The sequence below is a fragment of the Pteropus vampyrus genome, unplaced genomic scaffold, assembly GCF_000151845.1.
Source record: "Pteropus vampyrus isolate Shadow unplaced genomic scaffold, Pvam_2.0 Scaffold348, whole genome shotgun sequence".
In the NCBI taxonomy this organism is placed as follows: domain Eukaryota; kingdom Metazoa; phylum Chordata; class Mammalia; order Chiroptera; family Pteropodidae; genus Pteropus; species Pteropus vampyrus.
The window spans coordinates 1,836,723-1,857,744 of NW_011889129.1; the positions used below are offsets into that span (position 1 = coordinate 1,836,723).

The 21,022-nt window shown below is 54.7% G+C and overlaps 2 protein-coding genes across 2 annotated transcripts in view; one reads left to right on the plus strand and one right to left on the minus strand.

Annotated features, from left to right (window-relative positions):
• The window catches only part of LZTS2 (leucine zipper tumor suppressor 2), a 10,216-nt gene extending 3,328 nt beyond the window's left edge, over window positions 1-6,888 (plus strand). Inside the window, exons 2-5 of the mRNA XM_011378862.2 lie at window positions 2,224-2,673; window positions 3,291-3,938; window positions 4,465-4,722; window positions 5,558-6,888. Of these exons, the coding sequence (XP_011377164.1) occupies window positions 2,266-2,673; window positions 3,291-3,938; window positions 4,465-4,722; window positions 5,558-6,241 (1,998 nt within the window). The 5' untranslated portion in view covers window positions 2,224-2,265 and the 3' untranslated portion in view covers window positions 6,242-6,888. The remainder of the gene's footprint in view (window positions 1-2,223; window positions 2,674-3,290; window positions 3,939-4,464; window positions 4,723-5,557) is intronic.
• The window catches only part of PDZD7 (PDZ domain containing 7), a 17,371-nt gene continuing 3,081 nt past the window's right edge, over window positions 6,733-21,022 (minus strand). Inside the window, exons 2-16 of the mRNA XM_011378919.2 lie at window positions 20,110-20,250; window positions 19,609-19,783; window positions 18,898-19,074; window positions 18,474-18,621; window positions 17,200-17,260; window positions 16,404-16,808; window positions 15,694-15,891; window positions 14,090-14,140; window positions 13,316-13,491; window positions 10,151-10,242; window positions 9,943-10,034; window positions 9,705-9,776; window positions 8,608-9,225; window positions 8,207-8,307; window positions 6,733-7,810 (exon numbers count right to left, since the gene is read on the minus strand). Coding sequence (XP_011377221.2) covers window positions 7,595-7,810; window positions 8,207-8,307; window positions 8,608-9,225; window positions 9,705-9,776; window positions 9,943-10,034; window positions 10,151-10,242; window positions 13,316-13,491; window positions 14,090-14,140; window positions 15,694-15,891; window positions 16,404-16,808; window positions 17,200-17,260; window positions 18,474-18,621; window positions 18,898-19,074; window positions 19,609-19,783; window positions 20,110-20,250 — 2,723 coding nt within the window. The 3' untranslated portion in view covers window positions 6,733-7,594. The remainder of the gene's footprint in view (window positions 7,811-8,206; window positions 8,308-8,607; window positions 9,226-9,704; window positions 9,777-9,942; window positions 10,035-10,150; window positions 10,243-13,315; window positions 13,492-14,089; window positions 14,141-15,693; window positions 15,892-16,403; window positions 16,809-17,199; window positions 17,261-18,473; window positions 18,622-18,897; window positions 19,075-19,608; window positions 19,784-20,109; window positions 20,251-21,022) is intronic.

Sequence of the window (21,022 nt, forward strand, 5' to 3'; positions counted from 1 at the left end):
TTCTCGGGCCCTTTCTGAACTCGGCCCTCGGCTTCGCCCAACCCCTAAGGTTGGGTGTTTTGTGCTAGAGGAGTCACTCAAGGAGTGCTGGGGAGAGCTGGGGTTCCTTTTCCCACAGCCACAGACGCATTTCTCAAAATGGAGCCTCCACTTGCCCCTCCTTCTCTCTCGGGCTCCAAGAGCGGGAGCTGGGCCGGCTGGGCCTCGCTTTCCAGATGCCTGGCTCTGGCTCCCTGGGTGTCTGGGTCACAGGGCCCAGCTTTATGTTGTTTCTGGGTTTAGGGGCCCCTGGATCCGTGAGGTTCAGGGTTCCCCCTCCTCACTGAGCCTGCCTGTCTCCTTGTCTGCCTGACCCTGAAGGCTCTGCGTCTTTGTCTCTTGTCTTTTGGGTCCCTGTCTCTCTGAGTTTGTCTCCTCCCCTCAGTTTTCACTTTCTCTGTGCTCACTGAAGTGGAGAAATACAAAGGTGCAAGACCCTACTGCCCTCTAAGAAGCCACTTCCTCAATATTTTCTCCATGTCCTGGAGTGGCCTGGGAGAAGATAGAGGAGTGGGTGTTCCATCTGCTTTGCTCAGGGCTTGCACTTGTGGGGTGGATACTGCTCACCCCTAGCTCCCAGCTCTTCCTTCCTCAGCCTGGACATCTCCCTGGGTCTCAGGATCTTTTGACTTGAGGATGGGGGAGGGGGGGACTTAATGAAACACAAGAAAGAAGGGGAACAGATTGACCAGGCAAAGGAATCAGATGTCTTTCCTCTCCCACACTCCAGTGAGTGACAGAAACCAAGCTCCCACTCACCTAGTTGGCCCTGCATGCCACTGACTCCCAGCCTCTCTCACACATGCTCCTGTTCACACACTCCTTGATATACATTTGTGGACACTCACTTTTCTGTACATACACTCGTGTAAGATACATGTGAGTTTACACATAAACTTGGATATATAAGTGGACATCCAAATATTCATCTAGTGTTAGTCGCATATCACAAATTCACTTATGTATGCATTTGTAACTTTCAATACTTTCTAAGAGTGACACCTTATTTACACACATACTCTTGTAAGATATGGACATGTGAATTCACACATATATGTGAATGTATCCATATGTTTCTACTCACATTCATATTTTCACACACATTTCTATATACACCCTGCTTATTTCCATGCTCCACTGTGCACAGTCTCACACACACACAAGTAAGTAAATACACACACTCCTGCTCCTACGCGATTCTCTGTCCACATCTTGGCCCATGCTCTGTGTGATGACTTCAGCAGATGCCTGAGTCCTGGTCTTCAGCCTCAGGATGGAGGAGGAGGGAGTTCCTGGTGGAGACTTGCTGTCCCCTTCCAGGAAGGAGCAGGGCCTGGGAAGGTGGAGCCCTCTTCCCTGGGTTCCAGGGAAGTGAGATCTAGGATCAGCTGCCAGAGGTGATGGTGGGGCTTCTACCCTCACCCGCTCTGGGTCACTCTGGGGAACATCTAAAGCTGGAAGGTTTCGTAGATGTTGGCAGTGGTCCTGTGTATGCTCCTTTAGGCCTAACCAATTGGGTGTGGTGAGGCTGGGTGTTGTGATGGCAATAAGCATAAGCCTGCATCTACCATTGAGAGGCAGGAGACCCCAGAGGGCACCTGTGGGCTCTAGAAGAGCTCTGGATTTCTCGTTTGGCCAGCTCCACCCTTGCCGCCTCTCTGTCTGGGAGAAACTGAGGCCCACCTGGGGGAGGCTGGGCACTGCCTGGCCTTAGCTCTTTGTTCCCTAATTACCATCTGAGTTGCTGACTGCATCCCTGTGGTTGCTTACCTCTGCCCAAACTGCCCTTTAATGAGGCCATCTGTCCCAGGGGACCAGGGACCTGTGCTGGGAGCTGGTAGAGAAGGCTCCCTCCCTAACTTGAGTCCTTGCCTCTGTAGGGATGCAGGTTTGAGCTGAGGCCTGGGCCTCTTCTGCCATGGGTCCCGCATAACCACCAGATCTCCCCTCCCCTTGTCATCTTGCTAGGTAGACTGAGTCTTCAGCCATGTTCAGACCTGAGCTGGACAATGGTCTAGGGCTCAGGGAAAACCGAGGTTCATGCCAGTGCTCGAAGGGGAGCCTCTGGGGGCATCAGGGATTGTTACTGACATCAGGAGGCTGTTTCCAGGAGAGGGACTCGGGGCCTTGTATAGAGAGGGGGCTCAAGGTGGAGTGAGTCTAACACCACTGCCCTGCTCACAGGTTCCCCTGGAGGCCTTCGGCCAGGCCTGAGCCACTGTTGCTATGGCCATTGTACAGACTCTGCCAGTGCCACTGGAGCCCACTCCTGAGGCCGCCACTGCCCCACAAGCTCCAGCCATGGGCAGTGTGAGCAGCCTCATCTCAGGCCGGCCCTGCCCCGGAGGGCCGGCTCCTACCCGCCACCATGGCCCCACTGGGCCCACCTTCTTCCGGCAGCAGGATGGGCTGCTGCGGGGTGGCTATGAGGCACAGGAACCGCTTTGCCCAGCTGTGCCCCCCAGGAAGACTGTCCCTGGCACCACCTTCACATACATCAATGAGGACTTCCGGACAGAGTCACCCCCCAGCCCAAGCAGTGATATTGAGGATGCCCGAGAGCAGCGGGCACGCAATGCCCATCTTCGTGGCCCGCCTCCAAAGCTCATTCCTGTCTCTGGAAAACTGGAGAAGGTGAGGACCAGCTTCCCCTTTGGGGCCTGGGTAGAACAGGAGTCCCCTGGAGAAGCTGCAGGAATTTGGGGGCCTGTTTAGAGGAAAGAACATGGGCTCCAGATTCACCAGACCTAGGTTCTAATCCCAGCTCTGCCTCATTGTGGCTGTATGACCTCAGGGAAGTCACTTAACCTTTCTGAGCCTCAGTTACTATATCTGTGAAGTGGAGGTAATAGGTCAGCTCTCATAGGACTGTTGTGAGAATTAAATCAAATAATATACGTAAAGTATTTAACCTAGTTAGTGCCTGACACATACTATGTATTCAATAAATGTTACCTACTTGGTAATACTGTTATACAGCAGCGGTGACTTTGAGCAAGGTCTTTAACTGCTGAGCCTCTATTTCCTCATCTGTAATATGGAGATAGTGATAATATTTTGCTCACCTGGCTATAGTAATGATTAAAGATGAACCCTTTTAAATTACTTGATATGAAGATGACATTTAGGAGGTCCTAAATGTCAGTGGTAGCAGTTGGGGATGGGGGACTCTGGATGGGAGGACAGAGTGTGATAAAGGCTTTGAAAGATTGGGCAGCTCATCCCCAATGTCACGTGGTATCTCATTTCAGAACATGGAGAAAATCCTGATTCGCCCAACAGCCTTCAAGCCAGTGTTGCCCAAACCTCGAGGGGCGCCATCTCTCCCCAGCTTCCTGGGTCCTCGGGCCACCGGACTGTCTGGGAGCCAGGGCAGCCTAACACAGCTGTTTGGGGGCCCTGCTTCCTCCTCCTCTTCCTCCTCTTCCTCAGCTGCTGACAAACCCCTGGCACTGAGTGGCTGGGCCAGTGGCTGCCCATCAGGGACACTGTCTGACTCTGGCCGAAACTCACTGTCTAGCCTGCCTACTTACAGCACCGGGGGTGCTGAGCCGGCCACCAACTCCCCAGGTGGGCACCTGCCCTCCCATGGCCCTGGGCGGGGGGCACTGCCAGGGCCAGCCCGAGGGGCCCCTGCTGGGCCCTCCCACTCAGACAGTGGCCGGTCTTCCTCCAGCAAGAGCACAGGCTCTGTGGGGGGTCGCGTGGCTGGGGTGTTCTTGGGCAGCGGTCCACGGGCTTCCCCTGACAGCAGCTCCTGTGGGGAGCGCTCCCCACCCCCACCCCCACCCCCACCACCCCCTTCGGATGAGGCCCTGCTGCACTGTGTCCTGGAAGGGAAGCTCCGAGACCGAGAGACAGAGCTACAACAGCTGCGGGACAGTCTGGATGACAGCGAGGTAACCATGTGCCCGGTGTGGTCAGTGGCTATAATGGGGGTGGCATGGTAGGACATCCAAAGGTGCTGGGACACCAAGGAGCATCTCAGTTTGTTCTGGGACAGAGGAGAAAGTGGTGGGCAGTTGCACTTGTGACCCCATTCCCACCCCAGCTGTCTGGTTTATCTGTAGCATGGTGAGGATTCAAACCCAGCACCACCATTTACTGTTTTTCAGACTTGAGCAAGTTACTTATTCAGACCGAGCCTCAGTTTCCTCATCTATGGATCAGGATAGTTCTGGCCTCTTAAGAGTTAGGAGGAGTAAGAAGACAAAGGATGTAAAGTGCTTAGAATAATGCGCGGCACACTCGTATTGTTACGATACAAGTAGTTCTTATCGTTATCGTAATCATTATCTTTGTTTAGTGGAATCTAGCCTTCCCGAACCCAGGCCAGTGGGCCCCAGAGCAGTCAGTGATTGGGGGCAGCCAGGGCTAGAGTTTCGGGGGAGCTTCCAGGAGCCAGGTGTGCCTTCTTGCCCGCAGGTGTACGAGGAGCGGCAGCGGCACTGGCAGCGGGAGCGCGAGGCCCTGCGAGAGGACGGTGCGGCCCAGGCGCAGCGGGCACAGCGGGCCCAACAGCTGCTGCAGCTGCAGGTGTTCCAGCTGCAGCAGGAGAAGCGGCAGCTACAGGACGACTTTGTGCAGCTCCTGCAGGAGCGTGAGCAGCTGGAGCGGCGCTGCGCCACCTTCGAGCGGGAGCAGCGGGAGCTCGGGCCACGGCTGGAGGAGACCAAGTGGGAGGTGGGTCAGATCAGGACGGGCAGAGAGCAGGGTCCTGCAGGGATAAGGCCTGGAAAGAGGGGCCCAGCCACACCCCCTGAGCCCTCGAGGGGCCCCCTAGAGGGCCTCCCCTTCTTCTTCTCTCCAAGATGAGGATCCCCCTCTGACCTCCCTTTCTGGGTGGGGGCCGCCTCATACATGCGTGTTTGGTCTTCCCACTGGTCTGGTCTAGTGCCCATAGCCAGTGGTATTCTTACCCACTGCCTTCCGGCCAGCAATAAGAATGTAGTGCTTGCTGTGTGCTAGGTGCTGTTCTAAGCATGTTACTTAGACTATATTTCATCTAATTCTCATAATAGCCATACTGTTGGGTGGGTACTGTTAATATCCCCATTTTAGAAATGTAGAAACGGAGGCCAGAAAGGCTAGAGGCCAAAATCACACCTAGTCTGTGGCAGAGCTGAGATTTGAACCCAGGCAGTCTTGCTCCTTGGTCTACACTTTTAACCAAAACACTGTAGGGCCTCTCAACTGGAAATATGGCCACTGCCCTCAGTTGCCCCCACTCCTGCACACTCTGCCACCACCTAGGCCCCAGGGCTCTGCCGTGCCTCATGATGGTGTAAAGACACCCGCTTTGAAGGAGAAACATCTGGGTCTGTATTCAGTTTAGCCACTGACATGACGTGTGACCTGGGGCCATGTCACTAGGTTCCTCTCGGTGTCTCCATTTGTAAAATGGATATTACAATGATCACACCTCCTTTCCACCAAATGTATAGCATGATGCCATACAGGGTCTGACTCTCCTGGAGAATCCTTCTCACCACCCTTCCCAACTCCCTCCCACCCCCAGGTGTGCCAGAAATCAGGCGAGATCTCCCTGCTGAAGCAGCAGCTGAAGGAGTCTCAGGCAGAGCTGGTGCAGAAGGGCAGTGAGCTGGTGGCCCTTCGGGTGGCACTTCGGGAGGCCCGGGCTGCGCTGCGGGTCAGTGAGGGCCGGGCACGGGGCCTCCAGGAGGCAGCCCGAGCACGAGAGCTGGAGCTGGAGACCTGTTCCCAAGAGCTACAGCGGCACCGCCAGGAGGCCGAGCGGCTGCGGGAGAAAGCTGGGCAGTTGGATACAGAGGCAGCTGGACTCCGGGAACCCCCTGTGCCACCTGCCGCTGCTGACCCATTCCTCCTGGCAGAGAGTGATGAGGCCAAGGCACAACGGGTAGCAGCTGGGGTCGGGGGCAGCCTGCGGGCCCAGGTGGAGCGGCTGCGGGTGGAGCTACAGCGGGAACGGCGAAGGGGCGAGGAGCAGAGGGACAGCTTTGAGGGAGAACGGCTGGCCTGGCAGGCAGAGAAGGAGCAGGTGATCCGCTACCAGAAGCAACTGCAGCACAACTATATCCAGATGTACCGGCGGAACCGGCAGCTGGAGCAGGAGCTGCAGCAGCTCAGCTTGGAGCTGGAGGCCCGGGAGCTCGCTGACCTGGGCCTGGCCGAGCCAGCGCCCTGCATCTGCCTGGAGGAAATCACTGCCACCGAAATTTAGGGCCCTCGGCATCCCAGGTTTGTAGGGAGCTCTACTGAAAGGGGACAGTAGCCTGAGGTCCACTGAGAACCCAGGAGCCACTTGCCCCCTGAGATCCAGGCCTCTGGGCCTCTGCCAAGAACTCGGGGCCATCCCGTAACTTGGATGAGCAAGATTAGACTCCTTGGAGGTCCTCATGTTCACTGTCACCCAGAGGCTCCTAGTCACTATTTCACTGCCCACCTGCTGCCACTCTGTCAACACCATTTACCCCAGATGCTCAGCAGTTCACTCAGCCAGGGGGCTAGGGAGAGAAAGGGGCTCCCTCATCTCCACATTCTGCCCCAACCCAAAGCCAGAGAGAGCCAGACAATGCCAGCTGCTCCAGATGTGCCTGCCTTCACCCTGCCCTTGTTGGGGGACAGGGCTGGGACTGAGTTCTGTTCCCCACCTTCCAGCTCTGCATCCCCTTTCCTGAGGTGAGGGGACTGTAGTCAGACCAAAGGAAAAACTCAGAAAGAAATGTCTTGTTTATTTGTGTTTGTGACCAAGGGGCCCCTCCCCGCACCCAGATTTATGGCCTCGTTTTCACTTGTATATTTTTCACACTGTAAATTTCTTGTACAAACCCAAAGAAAAAAATTAAAAAAAAATTTTGTTTTTAAAAAGTGAGTGTGCTGGATAATGATTATGGAACTCGTTTTACCCCACTCCCTTGTTATTTGCTGTCTGTTTCCTCATATAGGTGTTGGCCAGGGGGAGAAAGGGGGAAGGACAGATCCCATAGAAAGTCTGAGGTCCTAGTGGACCACATGAAATGGTCCTTCAGAGTTTGAGAAACTAGAAAAGCCTTCCATCCTGTCCCTTGCACAAAACACTGCTCAGGACTGGGCACCACCGGACTGGGATGCAGTGACCCCTGAGGGTGTGTCTTGAGAATCCATGTCCCTCAGTGCTTAGGAGAATCACAGAGGACATCGTTAGTGCCCACCAATCCCAAGCACCACACCTTAAGTTTCTTGATCCCCTTCCTATCTTGGGAAGTTGAGAGCAGTGAGTGGGTGACACAGGCTGCTTAGTAGCACCTTGTCCTTGACACCGAGTTTGTCTGGAAAGGGCAGAGCCTTAGTGAACTGGGGAAAGAAGAAAGGGAGATCTCAGCCACCAGTGTGGAGCTTTGGGAGTCGGCAAGGCAAGCAGGAGTGGGAGGTTCCTGGCTCCAGAGGAAGTTAATAGGAGGCATCTGGGGGGGAGCAGGAGAATTTGAGGTCAGTGGGAGGATCCGAGGTCAGCAAGAAGAGTCACGGGGTAGGTGAGGAGAATCCAGGGTTAGTATCAGGAGTCTGGAGGGTTGGAGAGGGGACTGGGCTGGGGTCAGTGGGACGGGGAATGGTCAGCAGGAGGGTGCAAATCCATGAGGTCTGACGAGTCAGAGGGTGAGGGTAGTGAGCTGGGAATGGGGACCTTGACCACAAGCTCCATGGGCTCCCGAGCCTTGTTTCGATAAGCCCGGCGGATGGTGTCCACTGCCCGCTGGTGAGTCACCTGCTCCAGGGTCTCTCCATCCACTGCCACTAGCTCAAAGCCGGCCTGGGATGAGAGTGGGAGAATCAGTCCCACTTCCTTTGGTCACCCCCGCCACAGCATCCAACCTCTCACCTCCACCAGCTAGATACTCCTCCCCATCTGGGTAGAGAGGATGGACAATGGGACTTTTGTGCCTGGAGCCGTTGGGGGCTGGGTGGGGCACAGACAATGGCCCTTTGTCCCTTGGGGCTAGGGGTGGAACAGGATGGGCCACCCTCAGGCCCGGGCTGGCATGAGGGGACAGATTTTTCCCTTGGCATGCTCATCCTACAGGCCTGACCCCCCTCCTCCCACGACCTGGTCTGAACATGCCTGGCTGGCAGATGAACATGTACCAGCCCACCCCTAGCCAGAATCAGCTCTGGGCCGAAAAAGTGGGCCTGGGTGCACTTCACCCACCTGCAGGGCCCCACAGAGGAAGGCGGCCCCCCCAGGGAAGATCTTTTCTATCTTCACCATGGGCTGCACCCTGGACTCGATGCCTCCTGAAATGCTGATGCCTAGTAAGAGAGACACGGGGTCAGGTGCACCATACCTCTAAAACTTAGAGCTCCCAGGATAGACCCAGGGCCCCATCCCCAAATACAGGGCCCCAACTTCTTCCAAACCCTAGTTCTGTTACTACTGAGTCCTCAGCTCCAAAATCTTCTAGATCTCCAAATCTAGACCCCACAACTATACCCCAATACCCAGATCCTTTTCCTAAGCCCAGGCCCTAGAGTCATACCCCAAAACCAAACCCACCAACCTCACCCAAACCCAAGAGCCCCCCTGCCAGGCCCATTCCCACCGGGACTCACCCAATGACTGCTTCATCTTGGACAGTGTGACTGTCCTCAGCTCCCAACTAGGGGACTTCGTAGCTGCCTCCTTGGCTGTCCTGCCAGTTCTGTTCTCAGAGGTCCCTTGACTGCCCCCTGCCTTGGCTGACTGCCCATCCAGAGGTCGCGGCAGAGGGGGCCTGGCCTTCCGAGGCTTGTGGTAGCGTCCGCGTCCGTTGGTCATGTTGGGGGCGGAGATAGGTGCTGGTGATGGGGAACGCCTGCGTCCAGGGGACTTGCCTTGGCCCTGGCTGCGGCTGCGGCTGCGACTCCGGCTGCGGCTACGGCTCTGGGCTGAGCCCTGGCTCTGGCTCTGGCTCTGATCCTCCCGTGCCAGGGGTTCTGTCAGCAGCCAATTGGGCCTTGGGGGCCGAGGAGCAACAGGGGGTGGCTGGGGAGGGACCGTGCAGGCGCTTCGGTGTGGGGTGAAGGCATCCACTGGCACATCTTGGAGAGGGGGGATTCCTTTATGAGGGTGACGGGGGGCAGAGGCACCCAGGGAGACCTGGAGGTCCCCCAGCCGCTCCCTCAGCTCCCCATCGTCTTCCTCCTCTGAGAAGCCATTCGCAGGCAGCAGGTAGAAGCCTCCACGGCTGTCTGGGGAAGAGGGCCAAGGTCAGGCTGCCCACTCCTCACCAGCCCAGACCACCTTACAAGACTCCAGTTCTTTGTGAGCCCAGTAAACCCAGGCCTGAGTTTGCTCAGGCCCTACAGCAGCGTTCCCTGCAGTGAAGGACACTGCCTAGGTTCCATTATAACTATTTTAATACTTTCCATCATAATAGTTATACTACAATGTATCTGAGAAAAAATATGACTCGTACACCAAACTGATGATTTCTCAGAGATTACTGCCTAGAATGAGACTAGATTTAAAAAGTGAGTTTAAAACCAATTATTAGGTAGATAATAGTGGTGAGCGGATGTGACAGAAATGGTTCTGGGCTTTCTTTCAGGGAACCATAAATACCTCTGAAACCACAAAACCCCGCGTGGGGCAGGGATGGAAAGCCCATCCTCCCTTCCCCAGTCCCCCAGGACTATGCCCCTTCCCTGGGCTCTGAGACTCTACTGACCAGGCACAGGTGTGATGAGGTGACGCTTGGGTGGTGTGTCCTGCCGGGAGGGCCGCAAAGCAGTAGGCCGCACTGGTTAGAGAGGAGAACAGGTCAGAGTCAGGGCCCCGCTGCCAGACCCTCTGAGGAACACAGCTCAAGAGGCTCTGGCAATCTCTGCCCCCTCTTCACAGGGAGATACCACTCTTATCCCTACCTGGGGCTCAAGATACGCAAGTCCTGCCCCCCAGCTGCTGACCTGTCCGGCTCTTGAGGGCCTCAAAAGCTTCCAGCTCCACAGGCATCACCATGCTGTCGAAGCGGCCCAGGTCTGTGAGAGCCACCACACTCCTGGGGGAGGACAAGGGATGGAGGTGGGCTGGGTCTCAGTTCTGGAGGTGCCAGGAAAGGCTGGAATCAGGGGTCCCCTTCCTGCCCTCAAGCGCTCCCCACACACCCCTCCCCACCTGATGTCCCGCAGCAGCAGCAGCTTCGCAGGCCTGTCCAAAATGGCCAGCAGGGGCCTCACCAGGTCCTCCACGCCACCCTCATGCACATACTGCAGAGAGAGGCATTACAGGTCACATAACAGCAGGGACCTCCAGAGCTGGGCATGGAGGGACCCCCTACGTTTAGAAAAGGCTCTCTCCATCCCCAGGCTGTCCGTAGGATGTCTTACGGACTTGGTGACTAGGTAGAAGCCTGTGATAATAACAACAGACTTATAATAGCAATGAACAACAAAGAACAACAGCAATGACAGCTTTGGGACAGGCACTTTTCTAAGCCTTTTACACATAATCTCTCATTTAGCAACCAGCCTGAGAGATGACATTAGTTATTCCTGTTTTACAGAAGACACTGAAGCTCAGAGAAAAGGACTTTGCCAAGGCCACACGGATAAGGAAGTATGAAGAGGGACTGGAACCTGAGAAGTCTGGCTCTTGCCTGCTCTGGTGCCGGAAAAGGATGTGCAGGGAGTGGACTCTCTTCCCCACCCCCACCTCCAAGCAGAAGGAAGGAATTTGAGCCAAACACTAGGCTATGGGCCTGGCTTGCCCAGCACTTGTCTGCACACAGACCTACAAATTATGCTTTGTTCAGGATGGAATGGGGACTTGGGGAAGGGGTGGCCCTACAGAAAGCCGTTCCAGTCAGTACTCAAGGGGGTGGAGGCCCTTCTGCTTGGCACTGCCCGGATGCCACCAGCCACACCCCACCTACGCAAACTGGCAAACTGAACACTGGGAGCCACACTACTGAGGCAGCGCATCGCCCCCTGGTGGTGAGAGGGAGACATGTACTGGTTCAGGGTCACAAACAGAGCATCTTGTATGGGCATAAACACAGAAAAACAGCATGCCCTGGTGGTCAGAATGAGACATTCATACATATCTGGAAATAAAAGATAAATTATGTGTGTGGCCCTAAACCACACACAAAGGTACAGTGACTCACACATATACATATCAACAATATACCCCCTTTTGTCTGGAGAGAGATACACATAATTGTACAGAAATAGTCAAATATGTGCACACATTTCAAGTCCACAAACCTTCATTCAGCACCCACTAAGTGCCAGGCTGTGTACTGGGCATTGGGTGAACAACAATGAAGACCCTGTTCCAGATCTTCAGGAACTCAGTATAGTGGGAACAAGGAGCAGAACGAGCCACATGCCCCAATGAATCACAAATCACTGGCAGTGGGGCCAGAGGGCGTCTCATAGGAGCGTGGGAAGATCAGAGTAGGCTTCATGGAAGCGGTGGCATTTATGCTGACTCTTAAGGACAAATGCAGGGATCGGCATGAAAGTTGGAAAGAAAGTGCTCCGAGGCTGATGTGGAATAATGGATAGATAGAAGTTTAACTTGACCTTGGGGTGCCAGAAGGGCTTCCGGGTAGGCTGCACAGGTTGCGATGGCAATGGGAGTACTGCACCTAGAGTCGTGCAGTCCATAAACTGCATGAATCTGTGCGGTGACCAGGGGAAGATGATGACGTGGCGACTATGAGAAAGCTGAGATTAGTGGGAGGGCTTTGAAAATAAGGATAAGGAACTTGCATTCCGTTCTGCCAAAGAGGTTACAAGGAGTCTTGGGGAGTGTAAAGTGATCAGAGAGGTGGTTTATAATGCTTGGTTTGGTGGCTGTGGAGAGGTGGCTAATGGGGAGGAGAGAAGGGAGGCCTGGGAGTTCAGGGCCACCCATTAGAATCACTAGGGGAGCTTTACTAATCTTTCAGGCCAGGATTCCACTCCAGAGGATCTGATCTCTTGATGTGGGCAGGGCTTGCGTCAGGTTTGGGTGGTATGCCAAGTTCCCCAGGTGTTGCAGGGACACTGTGAGAAGAAACCTACCTTGCGCTGGGTGAGAGGAGCTGAGGGATGAAGGAGAAAAAGTCCAACAAAGAAACAGACACAGAGCCCCACCTAGTGGCCACACCCCAGAGTTGCAGGCTCACAGAGGCTGGTAAACACAGAGCCCCATTTAGTGCTGAGGGCTGAGCACCACACTTACACTTACCGAGTTAAACCCAAAAGCCCTTAGCTGCTCCCAACAGGCACTCTATCTGCAGCTCTGCTGTAAACCAGGCTTTGGTAAAGGGATGCATGAATTACCACGTCTCAGTCTCCAGGTGACACGCACGTGCCTTAGCCAGATACACTCACACTCACGCACAGATACAATCGTACTGTTAAGTCAACACAAACCCAGGTAGCCCACACAGACAAATGCATACATCACACAGACATACATCTCAGCCCACTCTGACCAAGGTCAGGAAGTGGAGGGATCCACAAGCGATTCCCTGAAACTCCTCAGTTTGCCCTCTCGCACACAGGGTCATGTGTGCGCAGATGCAGATTCATCACAGGGAAGCCATCGCAGAAACCTGAGGGTTCTTGAGACAGCAGGCTAGAAAAGGGCCATCCAATCCTCCTTGAGGGAATGACCTGTGCCTCCCGCAGCCTCCCCAACATTCAGGCTACAAAAGCTCCCTCAAACCTAACTTATAACCCACCCTGGGCCCTCTGGACTGTTTGACGTGGAAGAGAAAAGAGCATAACAGTGTAGGTGTTAGGGGAGGCTTGGGCCGTGTGAGGGGACAAGGGAAATAGGAAATAGGAGTAGGGGTCTGGCATGAGGCCAGGCCTGTTAGCTGACCCAGGAAGGTATGGAGGAGGAGGCTGGGGTTTAGAGGAAAATGGGGGCAGGTGACTGCAGGGATTCATGTCCCCCAACTCATCACTGTCTGACTTCTTCTCTCCTCAGCTTCAATATCACCTCCTCAAGGAAGCCCTCCCAGACCACATCTAATTTGCATTTCTTGGGTTATTTTCTCATATTCTTTTCCTTCATAGTACTTCACATGATTTGTCGCTATGGATATTTAGGTTCTAGTTATTATCTATTCCCCCTTCCTGGTTGTGAGCTTAGTGTGTGTGTGTGTGTGTGTGTGTGTGTGCGTGTGTGTGTGTATGCTCATGACAGTGGCAATTTCTGCTTTTAAGGACCTCTGGCCTCACAGCATCAAGCCCAAGTACTAGTCAGCAGTGACCTGAATGAATGAGGAGCTGGGTGACTGAGTGACCACATGCTGGGTCTGGGGGCAGGCTAAAGGCTCACCCTGGAGCAGTGGCGAGTGATGGCCAGCACCTCGTCATCAGTCAGCAGCCGCCGGGCCAGGTCCTGAATAAGGGGCCGTCGGCTCTCCCAGGCCTGCACTCGCTCATCCACATTGGGCAGCTGGCTGGAGGGACTCCCGGACCTGGCAGAGAGCAGGGCTCGCCCCCTCTCCTGGTCTGCAGGGCAGGAAGAGAGGGGTATGATGAAGGAGCCAGGAGTCACCAGGGGAGGAGGCAGGGGCTTCCCTCAGTGAGGGCCAGATCCCAGGACAGGCTGGCTAAGAGGCCTAAGTGCCCCCGATGGTGTTCCAGCCTAGCCTAGATGCTCCCCACCATGGTCTCGCCTACCCACCAATGGAGCTCCTCCTCAGGCCCCTCAGCCCCCAAAACACACAACCCCTACACCAGTCTGTTCCTTAATGAAGTCCTGGCCCAGTGCCCCCCAGGCTCCCTGAACATGCACTGTCATGTTAGTCTGGTCCCTATTAGAGTTCTAGCACAGGTTCCTTTTTGTCCCTCAAATCTGTCTTTGGGTGTTCCAACTTAAGCTCCCAGTATTTAAAAATGCACCCCAATATTTACCTGGAACCCTATCTTTCTTAGTAAACTTAGTCCAGTTCTTTTTTAGCTGCCCCAATATGCACCTCCCTATCTTTCTGATTCCTCATTCTTGACCCCAACTTAGTTTAGCCCAAACCCCTCAGCTGCCTCCAACATGCACCCTATTGGCAGCTCTGCTGTAAACCAGGCCCTGGTAAAGGGATGCATGAATTACCACGTCTCAGTCTCCAGGTGACAAACTTCTGCACGGGCCCCACTCCCCCTGCTAAGAAGAAGAAAAGGTTCAGCAGCAGGCCCTGGCCCCCAGTCTGAAAATGGGGGTTGGGGAGGTCAGGACTGGCTAGATCACTGGCTAGGAGAGTTCAGGATGGAAGGAGGAAGGATGGGGAAGCAAGAGGCCAGGCCATGAGGTCTTGAAGGCCATGCTCAGGCCAAGGACTTTGTTCATAGGCAATGGGGAGTCACTGAAGGTTTTAGATTGAGAGAGTGTGCAGTCTGAGCTCTGCCTATGGAGATTCATTTGGAAACAAATGTATGGAAACAAGAACCCCAAGGACAGTTTAGGGGAGCACCTACCTTCAAAGAACAAAGAGGAAAAATGGAGCCTTTGAAGGAGAGAGGGGAGTGGCCAGAGAGGCAGGAGGAGAACCAGGAGGGAGCAGGGCTCCTGGGTCTGTGGAAAGAAAGGTGGGCTGAGGGACAGGGGCTGGCTTCTCCTGATTTGAAGGGATTGTCCCTCCCATGGGATTGTTACCTCGAGACACCAGGGAGGGACAGAGCCCAGCTCCTCACCCTCTGGATGTTTTTGCCTTTCCAACATCCGCTCTCCTTTTTAGGAACGGCACCCTGATTTTAACTGGGGATGCCTATTCTCAGTGCATGTACTCCAGGGTGGGCACATGACTCAGGCTGGCTGATGAAAGTACCCTCTCTCTCCCATGTCGCAGTGATTTGTTGGACATGTGATCCCAGCTGGGCCAGTAAGAGTCTGAGACTTCAGCTGGGACTATTTAAGGAGAAGCTCTCTTGTCCCTGCCTTGCTAAGTGACAGTGGGCTTCTTAGCTCGGGTGGGCAAAGCCTGTATGATAATGAAGCTAACCCAGGAGAAACGGAACCAAAACATGATGGGGGCAGATATCTGAAGAGATTGTTTAAACATTTAGATCCAGGTGAAATCAGTAGCTGAACCAAGGTGTGTTTTTTAAAGCTAATTTGGGTTGAGTTTCTGTCACAGGCAACCTCAAGAGCCTTCCGCCCTGGTACCCTCTCTGAACCTCATTTGGGAGATGAGGGGCCTTCCATGAGAGTCCTTAGAAAGTCCTTCAAACACGTGAAGCCTGCCTGGACCCTTCTGCCTGGATCCTGATCGAGAAATGGTCTTGCTCAAGGGTGATTAGAACTGGGTAGAGCCTGTTGAGAAGTGAAGCCAAATGCTCTAGGAAAGAAGTATCCTTCCCTCTCAGCACCAAAAGTACAGGGATAAACCTAAGCTCTTCTACTTCTTTCTATGCTATGACTCTATCAGTTTTCCCTTCCGTAAAATGAGGAGATGAGATAGTACAACAATGGCCACTACATTTTCTGAGCACCTTCTGTGTGTCGTGCGTGATGAAAAATATACTAATCCACTTATTCTTCACTATTCCTAAAGATACAGGTATTGTTATTCCCATTTAACTCATGAGGAAACTGAGGCTCACAGGGTGGAGTGGTGACTCACAGCTAATAAGAGGCAGGGTGGGATTTAAAGTCGTACCTGCTGGATGCCACAGTGGACCTTTCCTCCATCCTCCCTGTCTGACCCACCCACTACTTACCTTTCTCCAGGTCCAGGCGAGGGCGGGCCTTGGCTGGGCTCCCGCTCTCCAGCGTCCAGGCCTCTCTGCGCCAGTCCCCTGCCAGCCGCCCCTGCCGCCCTCCCTTGAAGAAGAGGTTCATCAGCGTCTTGGAGCGTTGCAGGGCCCCCTTCTCCCCAGGGAACCCTGACTTCTCCTTCTTCCGCTGCTTCTTCTCCTCTGCAGACACGGAGGAGCACCGGGGGTGCTGGAGGGGTGGGCAGAAGGGAAGGACAAGGGGCGGGGGGTCGGGGGAGGGGCAGAGAGAAGGGAGAGTAGGGGGCAGACAGGATCTGCAGCTGTGTGAGGAGGTGGGAATGGGAATGGGGTGGGGGGTTCTCCTCCTACGTTCCATCCCTCCCCCATCCCACAGCTACAGCTATGTGAAGAATCCATGAGAGCTGGGGTCTGTGTGTATAGACAGGCCTGGGAACTCCAGGATAGAGGGGCTTGGTTAGGGCTGGTTTGGGGCTCAGAACTGACTGGAACTGGTGCTGGGACTGACGGTGGGTTTGGGGCCCAGGATTAATTTAAAATGGGACCCAGAGCAGGGTCTGAGTGTATTCTGGGGCTGAGGTTGGGACTGGGTCTGGGTGGAGGCCTGGGGCAAAGGGAGGTTTGGGGCATAGGACAGGGTGTGAGGGAGGTTTTGGACCAGGAGCAATAGAGAAAGCAGCAGCCACCCTACGTACCCCACAAGGTCAAGTGACTCTGGGAGCGTGTGATGGGGGGCCGAGGTCGGCTGAGAGCCAGTAGCAGAGCAGTCTTGGGGGACTCCGAGAGTGCAGAGTCGAGGTGGCAGGCAGGCAAGGGTCCATTGGAGCGGATGGCCGTGTCCCTGAGGATGACCGTGGGCCGCACACTGCACCAGGTCTCCATGCAGCCCCCCATGTCGGGCTCCGTCTGCATGGCCATGTCTGCCCGCCCCCTGCCTGGGCCAAGCCTGGGCTCCTCAGGCCCCAGGCAGACATCCATGTGGTCCGAGGGCAGGGAGCCGGAGCCCTCAGCAGAGCTGTAGGGGACACTGGAGGCGTATGAGGAGACACTGGAGCTGCTCTCAGAGGCCTGGGACAGCTGCTGCAGCACTCCGTTGCTCACTGTGGACAGTGGGGAAGGCAGGGGCATCTTGGGGGTCTGACAGGGTTGCTTCAAAGCCCTACCAGGCTTGCAGACATCCCCCGGGCTTGGAGGTTTGGGGAGAGTGTAGCACTAGCCAAGGTCTGGGGACTCAGATGCTCAGAATCCTGCTACTGACTTGTTAAGAGACCTTGGGCAAGTTGCTTTTCCTCCACCCACATCCTGAGACTCCAGACCCTAGGAGAGCCTGCAAGAAACTTGCAGCTTCTCAAAGGAGAGTCCAGAAATGACTCTGGGCAGTGTGAAAATCCCAGTAAGATCCTGCTTCTGCCCATTTATTCTTCAGAGATTCTGGCCCCACCCTCAGGCCTCAGCCCTTTCTCTCCAACCTTGGGGGCCTGGGCCACTTACGTCGGTTCAGCCAACAGTACTCAGAAACCATCTCCTTGTAGGCAGGGTAACGGCCTGTCTCCTGGGGAAGGCATGGTGCGCAGAGGAGGGCATAGGGGAATGGGTGAGAAGGGAGGGTAAGGATGGAGAGTTATAGGACAGGAGTAAACTTTCAACCTTATCAGTCTCCTCTGAGTTCATCATGCTCTAGCTACACGAGCCACTTTATTTCTGAACATGCAACATTCCTCTATGCCTCAGGGCCTTTGCATCTGCTGTTCCTACGGACTGGATTCTCTTCCTTCAGCTCATCTGTGCTAGCTCCTTCTCCCTCTTCAGGTGTCAACTCCTCAGAGAGGCCTGCTCTCACCACGCCCCCTGGCTAAAAGGGCCTTCCTAACTTACCCTATCCTGTTTCTCTGTTAATTTCCTTGTAGCAATTTTCGCAATCTGCATGTATCTAGCCTATGCAGAGGACTTGTCCTGTTTGCTGTTGCAGCCTCAGTACCTGGTATAGTCATATAGTAAGTACTTAGAAATATTGAATGAGTGGATGAATGAATAAACAAATGAATGAATGAATGAATCAATCAATGAGGGGCAAAGTGGGAGTAAGAAGGAACACTTTTGGATAATTTGAGAAGGAAAGGGAAAAATGGGATGTGGGAGGTGAGAAATAGAGTCAGTGGCGGGGCGGGCAATGGTGGATGAGGCACTGAATGGTGAAATGGGTGACGGTTTGGAGAGGGTGGAGCAGGGGCCAGGATGAGGCACTAGGGAGAGTGAGGGATTACCTCTTCCAGGAGCCAGAGTGAGAAGGACCTGATCCACAGGCAAGTGTGAGACCCATATGAATAATGGATCCAGCCGCCTCCCCTGAAACCCAATCTCTGGCCCCAGCCCAGCTCCTCTTGCCCTGTACTCTGAGGATGTCCACCTTCTAGGTCCTGCCCAAAGCCACAGCTACTGCCCCAACCCTCTGGGAGGAATATTTTCCCTTTCAGTTCTAGGCCTCTGCCACCCATATGAAGGGATATTGCCCTAGACGTCCCAGGAGCAGGTCTGGAACTCGGCCCTGCTACTGACCAGCTGAGTAACTGACCATAGTTCCTCAGTTATTTTGTCTCTCTGAGCCTCAGTTTCTTCTGCAAAATAGGGATGAGAACAATGCCTGCCCTGCCTCTCACGTGGCTGTGGAAAAGTCATAAACTGCAGAGCTATGGGCATAAGTAAGTACTAGAGTACTCTATCGGCTGTCAGTCTGGCCTCTCCCTGACTCCCAAGGTCCTGCCCACCTTGATGGTCAACATGATGTGTGTTTGGCCCTTCAGCACCTCCACGGCCTGGCTGTGGCTGATATTGTCGAACCTGACACCGTTGGCCGCCAGGACCTGGTCTCCCACCTTGATGCCGTTCTCTTCGGCCAGCCCACCATGGTCTACTCTGAGATCAGACAGGCAGCAGTCTTGATAGGCCTCCTGGCCTGCCCTCCCTCACCCCATTCCAGATTCTCTTCACTTAGATACAGGAATGCCCGTCAAACTCCCTGACCCTCCTTCCAGGCGACCCCCGCCCCCCTCTGTAGATCCCACCCCTGACCTAGGCCCTCATTTGGACATGTAGTTGGCCAGGCCTCACTTGCTGACCCAACTCCAGGTCCCAGCCCAGGCCCTTCCAAGCTCCATTCCCTACCCATTTCATTCCCTGCCCAGCCCTCACTTGGACACATAGATGCCCAGGCCAAACTCCTTGCCCCCACGGATGTTGAAGCCCAGGCAGAAGTCGTCAGAGGTCGTGTAGAGGTGAACGATGCGCCGAACGTTGTCCTCTGAACTGCTGTCGGACGGCGTCGAATTGCCCTTCTCCACCACCAGCCGCCGATTAACCACGTCCACCCTGGGGCAGGGACAAGGGGCCCTCAGCCTGGGCCGCCATCTGCTACTATCCACTCCCCTCCTCCCAGCAGCCCCCACAACTGCATGGGAACAGTGGGGGACTTTGGGGGACTTCCCAGGCCTGAAATCTTCAGTGGGACATAAATTAATCAAATCTGGGAAACCATCCTAATCTCCTCGTTTTATTGAGCAGCTGCAATTTGCCAGGCCCATCTCGAATCCTCACAGGCTCTAAAGGGAGAGGTGCTGTTACTATCCCAGACTCAGAGCAGCAGCAGCAGCAGCAGCAGCAGGAGTGTAGAGGGCAGGGCTACTGGGGCCTGGGATAGCAGAGCCGTGGAGAGGAGGGCTGGGAGACAGATGTGGCCTTTTCTCATTTCAAGGTCAGGACTTAGGATCCCTTATTTCCCGCCCCAGGAGTTGGGAGGAACAGAAGTCATACTAGCCAGGCCCATACAGAGCCCTATGCCCTCAGCTTCTCCTGCTATGGCTTTAGGTGGGAGTGCTATGGGGCAGGTGGGGCAGGTCTTCTCACCATGTGGTCTTCTCCTTGGAGAATTTGATGCCTGGCACACGGCCCATGCGCCTCACCATCATGTGCAGGCGGCTGCTGCCTGTCAGGACCTTCACGGCACTGCCCATTGTGGTGCTCTCCAGGCTCAGCCCGTTCACCTCCGTGATCTTGTCCCCCACACACAGGCCAGCCCGCTCTGCATCAAGGGAGAGTGGTGGCTGGCATCGGTCCCTTGGGAGAAGTTCCCCAGCCTGAGGCTAAGCCCCCATCAGACCAGGCTCCTTGTGGTAAAACTTATTCCCTGAGATTGGGGATCCCCAGGTAGGGTCTGAATGTCCCCTTTTAGACTAGAGATCTGTCCAGTAGCCCACTCTGCCCTGGGAGTGGGCGCCATCTCCCCATCAGATCAGGCCCTCCAAAGCTGAAGGCCCTTTCTCCCATCCTGACAACAGCATCTTTGTACTCCACTGAGACGGGGTCACATACATCCCCCAGGACCTCGTCCCTGGGGACCCTGCTCACCTGCACTGCTCCCCTCCTCCACCTTGCTGACGAAGATGCCCAGGCCGTGCTCAGAGCCGCCCCGCACGCTGAAACCCAGCCTCCCCGCTGGGCTCTTCTCCACCCGGACTGCGTGGATGATGTCACTCTCATCACTGTTGGCTGAAGAAATGGGGACACAAGCATGACTCCCATGCCCATACGGGGCACAGTGGACCACTGAGTTTCTCAGCTTGGGGTCTAAAAAGGCTGAGTTGCTGGACGCAGGCACCCAGGGACCTAAACAAGGGGGCCGGCTAGTTCTTTGAGTTCCCTCTGGATGATTTTGAGACTATGGGCCAGGAAGGGTGTGAGAGCAGTCGGGACAGGACTCCATGCCAGAGGACACTGTTCTCCATCCTCATAATATAAATGTGTGTGTGTGCGCGTGTGCGTGTATGTGTCTAATGTTTACTAAGCTTCCCATGCCCGGGATAAGCCAAATACCTAAAAATCCTGGTATTCTGAGGGACAGATGGATAGAAAAGAGGTTCAAGACCCCATTCTATGGGGTGTGGTTGAGGGAGTTTGGGCTCTTCGGCTTGCAGGGGAAATGAGTATGTTAGCTCTATCTTCAAATAGTTGAAGAGCTATTCTGTGAAAGGTATTAGATATTTTTGACTGTGCAACCCAGAGGGCAGAACCAAGCCCACATAGTAGAGTTAGATGGAGGCCAACTTAGCAAGGGAAAACTTTCTAAAAACTTCAGCTGTCAGACAATGGAATGAGTTTTCCAGGAGGGAGAGTGAGTTCCTCATCTTTGGAGGCACACAAGCTGACACTGGGTAAATCCTCGTTAAGGATGTTGTGGAAGGATCCCTGAGGCGCCTTCTATCTCTTAGACTCTGCGATTCTGGAGGTAACGGCTACCTGACGATATGAAGAGAGAAACTCA